Consider the following 15,815-nt stretch of genomic DNA (forward strand, 5'->3'; position numbering starts at 1 on the left):
AGGAAAACAATTGTGTCCCACCCTTGCCACGGGTTTTCTTCAAACTTTCAAAGATTAAATAATTTATCAGAACCTCTATTCCTCAGCTGCTAAAATAGAGTAATACTTCTCTCTCTTCTTCATCCCGAATTGGCCGCCTTGTCCGTTCAATTATTAACTCAGTAGGGCATGAATTATCTTAAGTCTATGCCTATATATCACTTAAAGAAATGGACTACTTCAGCCTCCAGACTCAGCAGACCAGTACTTGGAAGCTACAATATACAGCCACATTTATTCCATAAGAAACATAAAAAGCTACTGTAACAAAGAAAAATCTTATATTGCATTCCCTATTAATAGTCTCCTGGTAGTGAACATAAAGCTTACTGAAATGCAAATGCCAATATGATAGCTGCCCCGCAATCTTAACTACACTTCTACAAAAGCATATTGTTTGTAGAGATGAGGTCCAGCCTTGCCTTTTCATTAACATATTAAAATGACAACTGTAATGTTTGTAACTTCAACAATTTCCTTGCCTTCGGGAATTAGTAACAGCACTGCACTTTAAACTTAAGAAGCATCCAAAACGCTCAAGAATATATGTTTTGAGCAATAAAAGCACCATTTTAAAGAAATACGCCTTGAACATTAGTTTTGAAAGTATCAAAACATGCGAAGTATCTCGTAGTTAAACAGAAAGTACTGTGTAATGGCCATTTTTTTTTAAAGTTGTTTTTAATCCCTGAAGCACAAATATTGCAAACCTATAACTCAGTTAAGTACCAGGGTACATAAATATCCCATTAACTGTAATTGTAATTTCGAAGTATAAACATGGTACAACCATGAACTATAGAATGTGGCATCCATTACACCTTAACTGGATCCTAAAAAACCCTATCCTATTAACATAAAGCCCAAATTGCATACAGAAAAATACTGATCTTAAAAAAATGTATACATCAGTCCCAATTATCCAGCAAACACATCTAACATTTTTACTTCAACTCTTTCTGCTTCTAGACACCTTCAAAAAAGGCTAGAAAACCAGTTCCACCCATAACACAATTTACAAAATTTTAAGCAACTTCAACTTGTTCCACATTAACAGACAGTATGCTAGATATTAAGCAAATAATAAGAAATGCAGAATGTATTTTAAAAACCATAAAGAAACAGCTCAGATGTAAATTTACAGAAATTGGAGAGGCTGCCCACTTCCTGGAATGCTTTACAAATGTCTCATGGTACCAATTCCCGGTTTCTCAATCCCCAGCACTGCCATTATATAAGGCAAACACTATAATTCTTTTTAAAGCAACGTTTCTTTGTTTTGAGAAAATAAATTAAAGCAAAACATCTCCAAAGTTATTAAAAAAACCCAAACACTTTTAGTACATCTAGACTAATCTGCTAAATATTTTCCTGAATAATTATTTTTCAAGCAGTCTGTTATAATTAAAACAGAGAATATTTAATTACAGATTAGTAGAAAATTAACATTAATGTCAACACTAAAGGGACAAAGTCAATACATACTAATTCACACTGTCCGGAACTATTTTTAAACAAGCAACACCTATCATTATAAGAATGGTGAAAGAATATTGTCACTGTGCACTTATTTTGTATGCTTAATAAAAGCACAGATAATCACTTTGTTAATGTTGTCAACACATATGGCCTTTACACAAAGGAAATACCATTTTTAAAATCAGCTGGAAACAAAAGGGCTGCAAAACCACAAGAGAGAACACAGAGACCAAAAACTGCCATATTGCATGGAGCTACTTCATCTCCCTTCGAATTGACTGCAACATCAATACTTTTAAAATGGAAACATGCTTCAAATTTTGTCTACAGGATATGACAAACTGATTAAACTCAATGAATAGGAATTAACAAGCATCTCATACCTTATACATTAGACCAGCTGCAACAACCTGTATCTGTAGAGAAGCCAAGTAATTATAGCTTCTGAAATGAAGGTTTGCCACTGAAAGAAAGTAAAGTTTGGCTAAACACTGGAAGTACCAAAAAAAAAAAGGGGGGGGAGAAGAAAATGCTTTGCAATTCACTTCCAATACAATCGATGTTCGTCTCCCCCCATCCTCCCCCCCCATCTTCACCTCCTGAGAGCATATCTTCCTGGGAGAAAGAAACGTCAAGATAACAGCAGGGTTTCTGTTTTGTGGGTTTTTTTGCTCCTTCACGTCAATGTTCTTGTCAACTACAGAAGCATAACAGTGAACACTTTCTCCTATACCCGAGTGGCTACCTTGGATTTTCAGCATTTCAACCAGTTTGAAAGGTGACCTCTCTTTCAATTTCCCTCTCCTCTCCCCCAAAACCACACTAGCTGCAAACTGTGATTTTTAAGCTGTGATTTTGCTTTTCTGCAAAATAAATACAATTCTGGCAACAGAAAATTCTATTCCTTTGCCACCCATACTAACGGTGTGTACACCATTACAGAGAGTTTGCTTTCTTCTGGCTTATCACACATCCAATACACGGAGCAACAATACAATATTCCTGACCTTTAGTCTGCATCTTCAATAATTTATAAAATTGTATAGATCTGATGTCTTATCTGCTCTTGTGATTTGCTACACCCAGCAGCAGGTCTCAGTTTAGTCAGCGATACTACAGCCATACACTGCACGAAGCAAAGGTACCAAAAAAGGGGGCTTGCAGTCTAGACCTGGAGCATGAATAAAACCCCCAACTATGTTAAAGCTCCAGACACGAAGCTTCCTCCATCCCTGAAAGAGATCACAAATTTCTTCTTATTAAACTCTGTCAGGGTGTGGCTTTGTTAAACCAGAGTTCCCACTGCAAAGGCTTCATGAAAGCTCCTGGTGGGCCCACGAGTGGCTTGCACAAACGCACTGCCTCCTGCCGAGTGCACCCCAGTAAAAATGAGCGCGCTACCTCCTCGTATTGAGGCACTGCATTTAAGCGCATCGCAGAATCCTGCTGCTGCACAAGTACCTATGCAGATGACAGAGCAGTTCCCTCAACACTTGCAACCCAGGACCTCGCGTCCCCCCGCAGTCTGTCTTCTGGGACACATACACTGCCTTTACCACCTTCACCACAGGTAACGCACTTGGGCACTCACAGAAGAGACGCTGCTGCGGCCTGCCCTTTTTAAAAGGTATACTGTTCTTGCATCAAGGGGAGCACTGATGAATTTTCGCCTTTGTGAAGGATTCCCCTGGAAACATGACTCAATGGTTTTTCCTTACCTACTATACTTGCACATAAATCTCACGTTACTTTATAATGCGCTGGCTTGTAGATTCTTAAATCAGTCAGTTACGATGTCATAATTATGGAGTCTAGGGTCTTTGTTAGCTGTTGCTGCTCCATTAACAAAAGGAAAGGTTTTGTTACTGTCGCTGTAAAAACCTATTAATTAAATGCATGTATATATGGCCACACTTTCTACAATAAAAATAACTGTTTACCTTGAATTAAAGAAATTTTCTAGATTAGTCACTCTAAACCTTTCCATACAGTGTAGACTGCATGAAGCTTCACACACACCAGTGTAGACTGCATGAAGCTTCACACACACCGAAAAGGAATTGTTTAAGTAACAAACATCTTAAAAATAACTACTTCTTACTTATCGATAACGGTAATTGAAACACGTGCACATTCCCTGAAAGTAAAAAGCACAGACAAAACAGAGCCTGGTTTAAGCCAAGAAATTCCTCTCAAACATCTCTGCACTGAACATTAACATTTTAATCTTTCTTCCCCTAACCATCTACTTTTCTCAGAGACAAGTTTTACAAAGAACATGCTTCATGACCTAGTGTGCAATTCATAAACATCCAAAACACTGTCAGAAAACTGAGGTAAAATAGCAAAATAATTGTTTTGGGTTTTGGTTTTTTTTTTTGGTTGGTTTTTTTTTTTTTAGTATTCATGGCATGGATTCATACACTGATACAGCAGGAGAACATACAGTGATATTTATGGAAATATACTTCAAAACTATCAAAATGCCCCACAACTTCAGTCATCTATATATGAAAACTTTGACTGGCATAAAAAAAAGAAAATGCATTACATGCAAGAAAGGACTGAAAACTCAACTAAGATGCCGAATTCCTGCCTGCATTACTTAATTTTACAGTATGCAAAATAAAACTTAACCTAGTGATGTTATGCAACAGACGATCTAATTATATACGACGCTTTTATTTTCTATCTAGCATCCTCAAGCTCTATCCCATGCATGATTATATCTAGTATTTCCGACAGCCTCAACAGCATTCACAGAGCAGGCATGAATTCAGGTCCACTAACGGTTAACGTACATTATTTAACTGGTCTGACATATCACTCCCCTACCTTTTTGATTTATCGGAAAAAGTACTTTTATAAATAACTCTGAAAATCAAAAGGAAACCACGCGATTTTTTAAAATGTAAGCACAAAGAAAAGTGTACTTGCTTTTCCTTCCATCCCTGCCCCCTCCCCCCACGTCCTGACATTGAGCTTTTCCAATCACGCCAGAAATAAACATCCGAACACAAGTGAAGGGCCTAGGCTACCGAATTCAACACGCTTTAGTGAGGTCTTCAGATCAACCAAGACCAACATACAGAAAAAAAATTCTTCGCATGAAAATACCAGCATACAGCACGGGCACAACAATAGAATGAACAAAGTGTCAGATGCAAACGCTACTGACAGGAGCAAGTCAGAAAGCAGCAACCAGAAGAACACAGCCCCCTGCTTCAACCGTATGGCATTTTACAAACAAGTTCGACTTATTCTGTTACCCATACGTTTTCTTCGCCTTTAGTCTTCCAACACAACCGGCAGGCACTCGGGCTGCACGGCCTTTGTCAAGAGCTTACGGAGGGGCAGCAGAACGTGCCACAGGTTGATAAGGAGGACACCGGCGCTGCAAACGCCCTGCCTCCAGCAGGAAAGCACCCAGAAAGAACTTGCAATGCGCAGGAGAGTTTCCCTCAGCCTTCACCGGGGGCTCCACGCTCCAGGCGATCTACATACTCGTTCCCAGTATTTGTTTCGTGTTTACCTCCCCCCCCTTCTCTTTCTCCTCCCTGTCCGGCCATCTTGGGCCGACAGGAGCAGCCATTACTTAACTAAATGACAGGGCCAACAACTTTTCACAGAAACCAACACCTCTCTCAGAAGGCCGGGCAGGCTCCAGCAACCTGCGAGCCGTCCCGCTCCCTTCGCAAGCCGCCGGGCGGCGGGGGGCCCGGCGGGCGGGACACGGCTCCCGGCCAGGATCTGGCGCGCCGGAGGCAGCCGGGCCCGCGGAGTAAACAAGTCACTCGGCGAGGGGCTACGGGGGCCGCCCAGCGCCCCGGCCCGCCCCGGGCCCGCCGCTCCCTCCGGCTCCGGGTCGGCGGCGTCCCCCCCGCCGCGCCGCCAGGCGCACCCGCCGCGCGGGGCGAAAATCACGAGGGAGGGTCCGACGAGAGGCCAACGTCAGCAGCGCCTCGCGCGCGCCCTGCCCCCCCCGCCTCCTCCTCCTCCTCCTCCTCCCCCCCCCCCCCCGCGCCCCCTCCCCCGCCCGCCGCTCGGCGTTCGCTCCCGGCGGCGGGCCCCGGCCCCGGACCGCTGGCACTTTCCCGTCCCGGGGCCGGAGGGAGCCCCTCAAAAGTGTCCGGAGCGGCGCCCGCAAAGGCCGCGCTCCCTTCGTCCCACAGGCGGCCCCGCTCGGCTGCCTGCCGCGCGTGGGGACCGCGCTGACTGCGCGTGGGGGGAAGTGGGGGGTGGGGAGAAGGGGCAAAGGCGGCAGCGACGCGTGGGGAGACGGCGGCGGGGGGCGAGGCGGAGCGCCCTGCCGCCCGCGGGGACGTGCGCCCGCGGATGTGGCGGTGCCACACACACACACACACACACACACACAGAGAGAGAGAGAGACACACTCGCACGCACGCACTCACCGTGCGGACCCGGGGGACCGGAGGGAGGGGGCGGCTGGGCCGGGCCGGCTCCCTCCCCTCCCCCCCTTACCCCCCCCCAGCCCCGCTCTATATCCACCCTCGCGCTTACCTTTAACAGCAAGGCCTTCGTTCTGGCGCCATCTTCATGAAGCCTCAGAAATCCGAAGAGTCGGCTGCAGAAGGGGAGCGGGCGGGAGGGAGGGGAGAGAGGCACAAGCGTTAGCGAGAGTCAGCCCCCCGCACGGGCAGGCCCGCTCCCGGCGGGGAAGGATAGAGCGCGGCGGCGGGGGCCGGGAGCCCGCACACGGGCACAGACGCACTCCCGAGCGGGGAGCGGCGGGCAGGGAGGGGGGACACAGAGGGAGCGCGGCCCAAGCCGGGACACGGAGGCTGCTGGGGCGGAGTGGGGAGCGGGTACCTGTCGAGGCCGGATAGGGCTTCTCTCTCCTCGGCTGTCAAGCTGGCGAAGTCCTCCTCGCTCTGGCCGCTCGCTTTCCCCGCCGCCATTTTCTTTTCCTCATCACCGAAAGGAGCAGCAGAGGCGGCGGCAGCGGCGAGCGACACTCCGCACGATTTCATGGAAACGCAGCGTAATTAACTCACGATCGCAACCCCCCTCCCTGCGCGCCCCCAACACCCCCCAGCGCCGGGCGGGGCGGGGTGCCCGACACACACACACACCACAACTTTTATTACAACAACAACAGCCGGCAGGGAGGGGGAGGGAGGGAGGGAGGGGAGAGGGAGGGAGGCGGGGGGAAGCCCCGCTGCTCGGAGGAGGAGGAGGAGGAGGGAGGGAGGAGGGAGGGAGGGGGGAGGGAGGGAGCCCCAGCGCTGGAGACTCGGGGGAGGGGGGGGGGGGAGCAGGAGGCGGCGGCTTGCTGCGGCTGATGGCGATGGAGCGGTGTTTACATCGCCGCGGCGCCGCTCGTCCCAGCGGCGAGGGGTGCGGAGAGCCGGGGTGACAGGGGCCCCGCCCGCCCTGCCGCGCGGGGTGTGTTTGCCGCCCGTACAAACTTCCCCAGCAGCTGCCCAAAGTTGTTGTAATTGTGTCACACAGAGAGCCCCACGCCGCCACCGTGACCCCCCCCCTCCCCGTCCGCCCGCCCGGGCCCACGCAGCCAATCGCCGCCTCCGTGGCGCCGCACGTGACCTTTGTTGACTTACGTCAGTCATAGCGCTCTTCCACCGCTGCACTTCGGCTTGGTTGGCCTTCGGCGCCCGCTTCCCTCCCCGACCTTATTTCATTGGTCAGCGTCTGAGGTAGGGGGCGGGGATTCAGGGATTTCCGGCTCATGAGAGGGCGGACAGGCCGTCAGTCAGAGGAGCTTTTCGCTTACCTAGAGCCAGCAGGTTTGGCGTGCGCCTTTAAAAACCTGAGGACGGTGAAGGGGGGAGGGTTCGGGAGCGGCGGGGAAGGAGGAGCTTGGGCTACGCTCACGGGCGGAGTTGCGTAACGGGGGCTCCGGGCTGGGGGCGTGGACGTCGCTGAGGAAGCGGGCCTCGCTAGCGCTTCGCGGGTGGGGGCCGTGCTGCCCTGGCTAGTGGCGAGCTGTGCTCGCCCGCCCTGCCTTGGCTGGGATGCGGGGCGTGGCGCTCTTGGCACAACTGGAAAATAATGGCTTCCCCGTGAGGGGGGCGAGGGGCAGCGCGCTTAGGCCGCAAGAAGGAGGAGGAGGAGGAAGAAAAGCCCCCGCCCGAGGGGGTGGTTGGGTGGCGGGTACCGCCCGTGCAGAAGGGCGGCGGCGGCGTAAGTGAGGACAGCCCCGGTAGCACGGCGGTTGGCTTCACCCGCCCTGCGAAGCGGAGGGGCCGGTGTCCGGTTTGCGGCTTTCGCCGCCCGCTGGCAGCGGGGCAGGGACTTTCCTGCCTCCGCTCGCTGCGGGCGCATGCGCCAGCCGCAAGCGGGGAGGAAGCGGCCGTTGGGCCGCCGCCGCCCCGCCAACGGACGAGCGCGTGGCGGGGCTCGAGGCGCGCCGCGCGCGGCTAGGGCCGAAGGGCGCGGGGGGGGGCTCCCGAGGGGAAGCCGCCTCGGCCCGGGAGCTAGCGGCAGGTGGAGCGGCGCCTGCCGGCCCGAGCCTCACGGCCGTCACGTGGGGTGGGACGGGCGCCGCTCAAGGCCCGAGCCTCACGGCCGTCACGCGAGGCGGCGACGGCCCGCAGGCGTGAGGGCAGGGAGGCCGCCGGGGCGGGGGCTGGTTTGTAGGGAGGCGCGAAGGGGCGAAGCCGGGCTGCAGGCAGCGTTTCGGGCGCGGGTAACTCTCCGAATGGCTTCGGCTGCTGTGGGGAAAGGGGCTCTGCTTCCTTCCCCTCTTTTGCCAGGCCTACCCCCAGTTTTCCTCGTGCTTTAAATGCTACCTGGGCATCCCCGGTTCCTCGACCATTCCCAGCTTACCCAGGAATTCGAGGGTGCTGTTTTCTTTCTACAGTCCTGTTGGTTGGCCCATACAGCTAGGAAGCTCAAGGCTCTTCTCGGCAAGGTTTTTGAAAATCATTACATCTTGCCTCTGCTGTGATGCTTCTGCGCATATGTGGTGGCAGAGCTCGCTGCTTGTACTGCACCCATTTTGCTGAAAATGGATTGGTAACAGTCTTCCGTAATGGCACTTTATCACTTCTCCAATGTCTAGCTGAAGCCCCATGACTGGGCAGACTTTTTTCTCTGCCGGTTGAGTTTCCCTTCCTTGGAGAGGGCTCTGTTTTATGACTGCCAGGCACTCTAGAGCATAAGTGAAGCTGTTGACTGCTGTTGGGAATTAGATGGATAAGGTTAAAGGCCAGACTGTGCAAGGGATGTTCAGTCACAGTGCTGCTGCTTTCTGGTTCTATCCCCTCTTTTAAATCCCACCCTCAACTCATGTGCTCATGATATTGAAGCATGTGTCTGCCGCTGTAGATGTTAGAGCTAACAGCTACATGTCAGTGGTGTTTTTCCCAAATCGATCCTCAAATGTTTTCTGGTCCTGATGGTGTCTATAGCCCAGTGCAGAGACACTGGCAGAAGTCTGTGAGGCCTGCACCACTTCCCAGCATACTGACCGGTGATTTGGTCAAGACCAAGTCTAGAATAATGCAAAAGATTACTCAGATTAGCGTGTCCTTGCTCCTCTCAGAAGCAGAATCTTGTCATGTAGCCATGCTTTCTGATGCAAATACAGTTAGAACAAAAAAGGACCTGAGTTTACTAAGGTTGCACGGCTATATAAAATAGCCATCAGCCAGTTGGTCAGAGTATTGGTATGAGACAGGCATTTGCGTTTAAAGTACTTTTGCATTTGGAGTCCAGATAAAAACTTCTGGGAATGGGCCATAGTCTATTAATAGTGAAAACACAGCTATGGTCAAACATCTGTCTTCACCTGTATTTTACATGGTTTCTCAGTCATACATTATCTCAGCAGTGCTTCCTTAGGTGCCTAACTCTGCACCAAGGACTCTACTGATTGGTAGGGTGCCCAAAATAAGGTATTTCAGCACAGATTGTGAGGTTTTATGTTTCTACTTTGCAGTATCCCATGTATAAATCAACAGAAAGGATAGTAGATGAAACTATTTCTTGGTACAAGGATCTTCCAAATTACAAAGCAATTAGGAGGCTTCATAGAAGTGTGAGTCTTAGTTCAGCTGAAAGTATTAACAAGAAACTTACATGCACCTGAAGTCACAATACTGAGTTACTTTGCTGGTACTGTCAACACCACTCTTACCCCCCTGCATCCTGCCTGTATTGTTTGAATTGAATTTCCAGCTGCCTTTTTTTTTGGTATTTGAACTACTGTTTGGATGACTTAAGAGTTGCCATAAAGGTATCTGTATTGTTTCAACTCTTCAGGGTGTATCCCAAGCTCAGCCTCTTTAATAATAGTGAGAAAAGAAAAGCTTGCAAGTGGATGCTGAAACTAATGCTCCCTGCCCTTGCAGACAGGATTTTGGGAGCTAACATTTGATACACTATCACCTGTATAAAAGTAGAGAGACTGTTTCAGGCAAGTGTGATGCTGGCCTCCCACTCTGAGATATGCCCTGGAAGCTTACCTCGGAAGTCCTTAAATTTTTAAGAAGAAAGAAGAAAACTGCAGTGTTGTTCCATATCCATCAAGTATTAGTTAACTTGTTAGGATTTAGTTTTGTTTAAATTCTGGTCACCTGTGGGTCTCTAGAACCACTTTGCTACTTTCTGTGTGAAAGTTGTAGAATGATAAAACTCGTGGACTGAACAGTACTCCTTGGATCCCCCTCTCCTGTATGTTTTCCCCTCTATTAATTTTCCATGCAGAGTTTGTGTATTCCTGTGCACTGTGTCAAATGTTGCCTTGCCATGCTGCAAGAATTCCCCAACCTGTGAAGAGACCAAACGCTGTTAGTATGTGTACTGTTGCAGAGTGGTTTATGCCAGAGGGAACTCTGTGTTCCAAGTAGGTGTTTGGCATGCTGGTCATTCTCTGCAGCTTGAAATTGAGATGCGAAGTTAGTGTGCCACTTCTTGAAAAGTAATGTTTGAAGTGCCAAAACTTAATTCTAGAGTTCTCCTTATAAATAAATACATGTCACCTGACATCTTGTTAAACTGAAAAGCAACTCCTGAAATCACTGTGGAAAAAGTTGATATGGAAGAAGGGTTCAACTTCAACACTGGGATTGAAGCCGTCATCTCACTTGATGTCAAAGGTAGTTGTGGTATCTCAAGCATCCAGGTTCATTGGCAAATAGGGCAAGCCTGAGCACATATATAGGAACTCAATCTTGGAAAATAACTTCATGTAGCACAGAACAGGGGAAGGGTGGCCTGCTCCAGATCAACTTTTTCTTTTTACTCTCACATCAATATTACTTTTCACTGCTATCAACTCCAGCAATCAAGTGCTTAGCTTGTCACTGTCAATTAAGGGAGGACCTTTCTAGAGATGGTGGTGATCCTACCATTTTTTTAATGAGCAAGAGTATGGTAGTCTGTCATGAATGTTCACCACAAATTCACTGTGAATCTGTTGATAGGATGTCCTGACTGGAAGCTTGTTTGCTACAATAAACACTGTCTAGTGTCAGGAATGCTGCTGCTTGCAAAGTGTGAAGCTCATTGCTGCAAGTCTCCTGAACGACAAACACGTGAGGCCTGATCTTTTTCCAATGTCATGATCTGGGCCAAGACGAAGTAGCCATTTGTTAGAGATCAGAGCCCCTGCAACATCAGTAGATTTTTCTGGAGAGAATTATACCTTAAAAAAATACTTGATCTTCAAACTATAAAATGTTTTGGGCTGCTTATATGTAAAATATGGTGGAGCAAATGGACTAAGGAATATTAAAAAGTTTTAATATGTACATTTCCTTAAAAAAGACAACCGTGGATTTAAACTCAAGAGGGATACCTGGTGGGAGAATACCACACTTGTTCATTTTAGCCATGCCAGATCTTATCACAGGTCATGATGAGGAGCTGCCCACATGCCTTCTTTGTACTTGCTTTTGGGTTTAAAAAATGAAGAGAGCTTTTTCTTGAACTCTCCAAATGTTTTGTATAGTGTCATATAAAAAAATATTTTTTTCTAAAGGCAGTTACTTTAGTATGTCATCTGTAATCTGCAGACTGAACTCCCTTATACATCTTTCAATATGGACAAGCTGATGGAGGACCCACTCTGCCTGTTTTCCTTTGACATGGAATTCTTCCTGGACAAGGCAGCTACCACCAGCTCGCTTTCTTAAAACCACATTCTTTGCTGGACAAATCTGGCTTTATTTTCTGTCTCTCTATAGCTCTTGCTCTCCAGAAGGGCAGAGGTTTGGTGCCACACTTCTCTGGTCATATCAAGTATATCAAAAGGCGAGACTTGCTCCATGAAGATTTTCTGGGTCACAGTGTGTTTCCATGAATGACTACTATTCTCTTGCTATCTGACCTCCTCATCAGATCCATTCTCAGATACATGTGTATTTACAAGAATAGCAATTAACAGAACCTATTGATTATTATTAACATATTTGGTGTGACTTCCAAGTCAGGTAGCAAATCTGATGAGCAATATAGCAATCCCTGCTGGATACAATTGAAATCTCATGTTCTTCTGTAGTCCATGACATACTTGCTAGTCACCTACAGCAAGATTCATTATTTCAGCCCCTGGAAAAGCTATGGTGCTTGAAGTTAGGCATATCAGTTCAAATTGACCTTTCATTCCTGCTTTTTGAAGTTCTTTGCAGCTGCAAGCTATGAGCTGGCTAGGGAAGTGAGTGTAACAGTCACCTCCTACGCTGTCACACAAGAGTATGAAGCAGCTCAGGATGCACATGTGATCTCTACTGAGGCTACTGTTTTTAAAAAAAAAAGTTGGCCAGATATGGAGTCAACATTATGCTTTTAATAGCTCTAACTCTAAAGCAAATCCTTTTGCAGTAGCCCAGGAGAAACGTGACAAGACAACAATCTTGGATTTGTGTGACAAGGTATATGGACTGAAAAAACAGGAGAGAAAAAAGCAAGCAAACCAAAGGAACTCACAGGATGCCATTTTGTGTATTACAAAATATAAATTCTAATACTTGCATTATTGCCGCCTTGCCAGATTTTTGTCAAGCTGCCTGAAATATGTGACTATTGGGTACATAAGGAAAAGCAGCATAAAAAAATACAACCTAACAATAGGTTAGTCAGGGAAAAAGTAACCCCTTTGTTTAACCTTCCATATTCATTAACAGGGTTTTTTTCTGCATCTTTTTTCTTACTGTTCTTTTCTTCATTTACTCCAAGGTAAAAGCAGAAAGCTTAAATTACTAAATTACATTGTTCTTGAAATTGGGAACAAAAAACCCTCAGTACTTCATTTTTGTATCCTAGCAGTAGCTCCCTTATTGTCCAGGAGTTCATAATAAAATGATCTGCAATTTGCATGTTCCCTGTACTACCCTCATTAAAGTTCTGACGAGTGTTGTGCAACGATCCATGTTACATGTTGACGGTGGATGGTGGTCAAGAAAGTAGGGGAAACTGATCTAAAAAACAGGGGATTGGGTTTTCCTCCAAAATGCAAAAAAAAAGTTGAACGCTTTTTGCTAGCTGTAAGAAAAAACAATGCATGTGTAGAAGTAATTAACAAACCTAGAAAATGTTTGAAAAAATGTCTTTGTGATGCTCTTTGTCACTATGTTGATGAATAAATTGCTCTTTAATCTCAGAAATACCTTACTATCTTTGAGTGGTGAGGGGAGTAAAGGTGAGCTAATCTGGGAAACGCATTATTATCATAAACTATTTTTCATGATAATTTATTATCATAATTATTATAATACTTTTTCTTTATGGAAGTGTTAGAAAACTAGTAATTACTAAATGCTTTTGTTATAGACCTCACTTAGTATTTTTCTATCTTGCTTGAATCATATAGCCATTTTTGTCTTGTGCCCTCTCCTCCCCTTGGTCAGCTTGATTTTAAAACCTGGATTGTATCTGAAAGGCTTAATGCTTGAATTCATCTGGAATTTAGGTGGTAATTCATAGCCATAAGAAGTACATGCAGCTATCAGTTAAGCAGCAATATCCATCTCTGTGCAGCATGTCAGCAGAAATCATAAAATTTCCCTTGAGCAATAGAAACTTCAAAGGAATTGTTACTTATTTAAAAATAATAAACAACATGTCAACAATTCAATCTAAACATGGAAAGCCATGAATTTTTATACATAACCGTAACTGTATTTTGAGCTGTTTCATTAAATTCGGAAATCGGGGGGGGGGGTATATTCTGTAGACTTTCTGTGTAAGAGAGACGAGTTCTCTGCATGCTAGCATGAACACGCGTACCTGTTTGCTTGAGTTCTACCAGTAGAAGAAGCGACTGTTAGAAGAGCTACCACTATATCATATTTTTGCACTCAATACAAACTGACAATTTCTGCAGAGTTGGAGAAATAAAGAATATGAAAAATTAAACTTGTCTAGGAAGTGTTTCCTTTACAGTGCTTCTGTTAGTAGCTTTTTTTATCTTTTTTTTTAATCGCGCCAGTTCCTTCCCCCAGCTCCCGCCCCTGGCAGTTTTGGCTGGGCCCATTGCTGTGTATTCCAAGTGTGGGCATGAATCGTTTCAGAAGGTAAGTAGGTAAGTGTCCGCCCTCCCACGAGGAGCTGGATGTGGCAGCTTATGACATACCACCGCCCAAAGAAGTCACCCGTGTGACAGAAGGTGATCATGAACAAGCATCTCTGCTTTTCAGAAGCAGTGCAAAGAACGTGAGAGTTTTTGCCTTCGTGACTATGTAGGAATGTAATACAACTATTGAGAAGCTCATAGTAAAAATTACGTCTTAATATTAACTTGTCTGCATCAGATTGACAATTGCAGCTCATCTATAGCTTTACAGAATTTGGCAGATGCTGTCAGGGAGGGTGCAAGAAAAAAGCAGATTTGTATTTCTGTGACTAGGTATTTATATAGGTGTTGACTTACTTTAAGATGCCAAGGCTAATACCTTTGTAGCCTGCTGGTTTTCTGGATTGTAAGTAAAAACAAGTAAATAACATTTCTAAAACAGCTCTGAAGCAAAGTTAAGGGTGGGGTTTTTTTGTGTAAACATTTGAAAGGAGCTGTTCATGATGCTCAGCTAACTAGATGAATGGATATCTTGTTTACTTTTGTAAATCCTGGAACAGAATGCAATATTATGCAAGATAGATACATTATTATCTGGTATTTTTGTTTTTCTCCTGCAGCAGAGGATGTCCCATGCTCTTACTGGATTTAATTTAGTGCTTTATAGACAAATCTTTTCAAGGAAGTATCTGAGAACTATGTATTTTAAAAGCCTCAAGTGTCACACGTTGCTTTTTGTTAACATTCTTGTGGATATCTAAAATGATATTCCTACTACATCTGCCTATGCAGCGACTTTTAAAATCCAGTAATTTGCACAAGTGATAGCATGTATTAAATCTTGTAATCATGTACAGGCAAAAGTCTTAAAGGTACAAAAAGCAGAAGCGGCCCTGTGACGCTGGGTATGTCTTGTCTGGTGTTAAGGCAGTGGCTCAAGAAGCTCCATCATACGCTTATTTAGACACAATGGCAATTCTCTGTCCTTGTCTAATCACATTTCAGGATTCCCTTAGAGCAATTGGTGAGTCAGGGGGCATTTCAAATAAAATAAAACATGATGCTTAAATTTGAAGACTGTAGGGAATGCAACTCTATTTATTCTCTTACATTTTAGAATTTTATCAAAATAAGGTGGCATCCCATCAATTTCATGTATCAATGAATAAAGAGCCAGGTTGTACCCAAAGCATGCAAACTTGTTTGTCATGTGTGACTGGAAGATAAAACAAGTCCTATACTAAAACACCAAACTGAAATTTGAATTTTTTTTTTTTTTTCCATAAAATTGCTACTATCAAGAGGTGGATTCCGCTTAGAAGCACTCTAGTGGTTCACGCTCCACTGTCTTCTGCATGTCAGTCAGAGTTGGATCAGGCCTCTAAAAGAGCTGAGAATATCAGGAGGGCGTGAGGAAGACAAGTAGTTTCTACCATAAGCTTGATGTTCATCAAACCAAACCCTAAGAATACGTTTTCTCTTGCTTCCTTCACCCATCAGCTGCATTTCACTTGAGAACCTGTGAAGCAGGAAATTGCTAGTTTAGGAATGGTTCGGAGAATGTCCCATCTTAAAATTTCTCAAGGTATGATTTGGTCTCTGTTTGAACATTTGCAGTTGTGGATTTGTTTGCGTAAATACGCTCAGTGCTACTAAAGTCAGTGTGTGAGCAGTTCCTCTCTGGTGTTTTTTTGTTTTGTTTTGTTATTTGGGCTGTAAATGAGTCCTGTGGTGGTTTACTCCTGTGAGGAAAGTTAAAGCATAGTGTTTCTTTCCATGGATATGTAGTCCCAAACTGAAG

The 15,815-nt window shown here is 45.8% G+C and overlaps 1 protein-coding gene across 8 annotated transcripts in view; it reads right to left on the bottom strand.

Moving 5' to 3' along the window:
- Positions 1-6,509, bottom strand: part of KDM6A (lysine demethylase 6A) — a gene marked incomplete at both ends in the record, with an annotated part of 157,473 nt that extends 150,964 nt beyond the window's left edge. For all 8 annotated transcript variants that reach the window (XM_082008578.1, XM_082008577.1, XM_082008574.1 and 5 more), the window contains 2 exons: positions 6,040-6,103; positions 6,349-6,509. In XM_082008578.1, the coding sequence (XP_081864704.1) occupies positions 6,040-6,103; positions 6,349-6,509 (225 nt within the window). The remainder of the gene's footprint in view (positions 1-6,039; positions 6,104-6,348) is intronic.
- Positions 6,510-15,815: the final 9,306 nt, after the last annotated feature.

The sequence above is a fragment of the Phaethon aethereus genome (genome assembly GCF_964289735.1).
Source record: "Phaethon aethereus genome assembly, chromosome: 1".
Classification (NCBI taxonomy): domain Eukaryota; kingdom Metazoa; phylum Chordata; class Aves; order Phaethontiformes; family Phaethontidae; genus Phaethon; species Phaethon aethereus.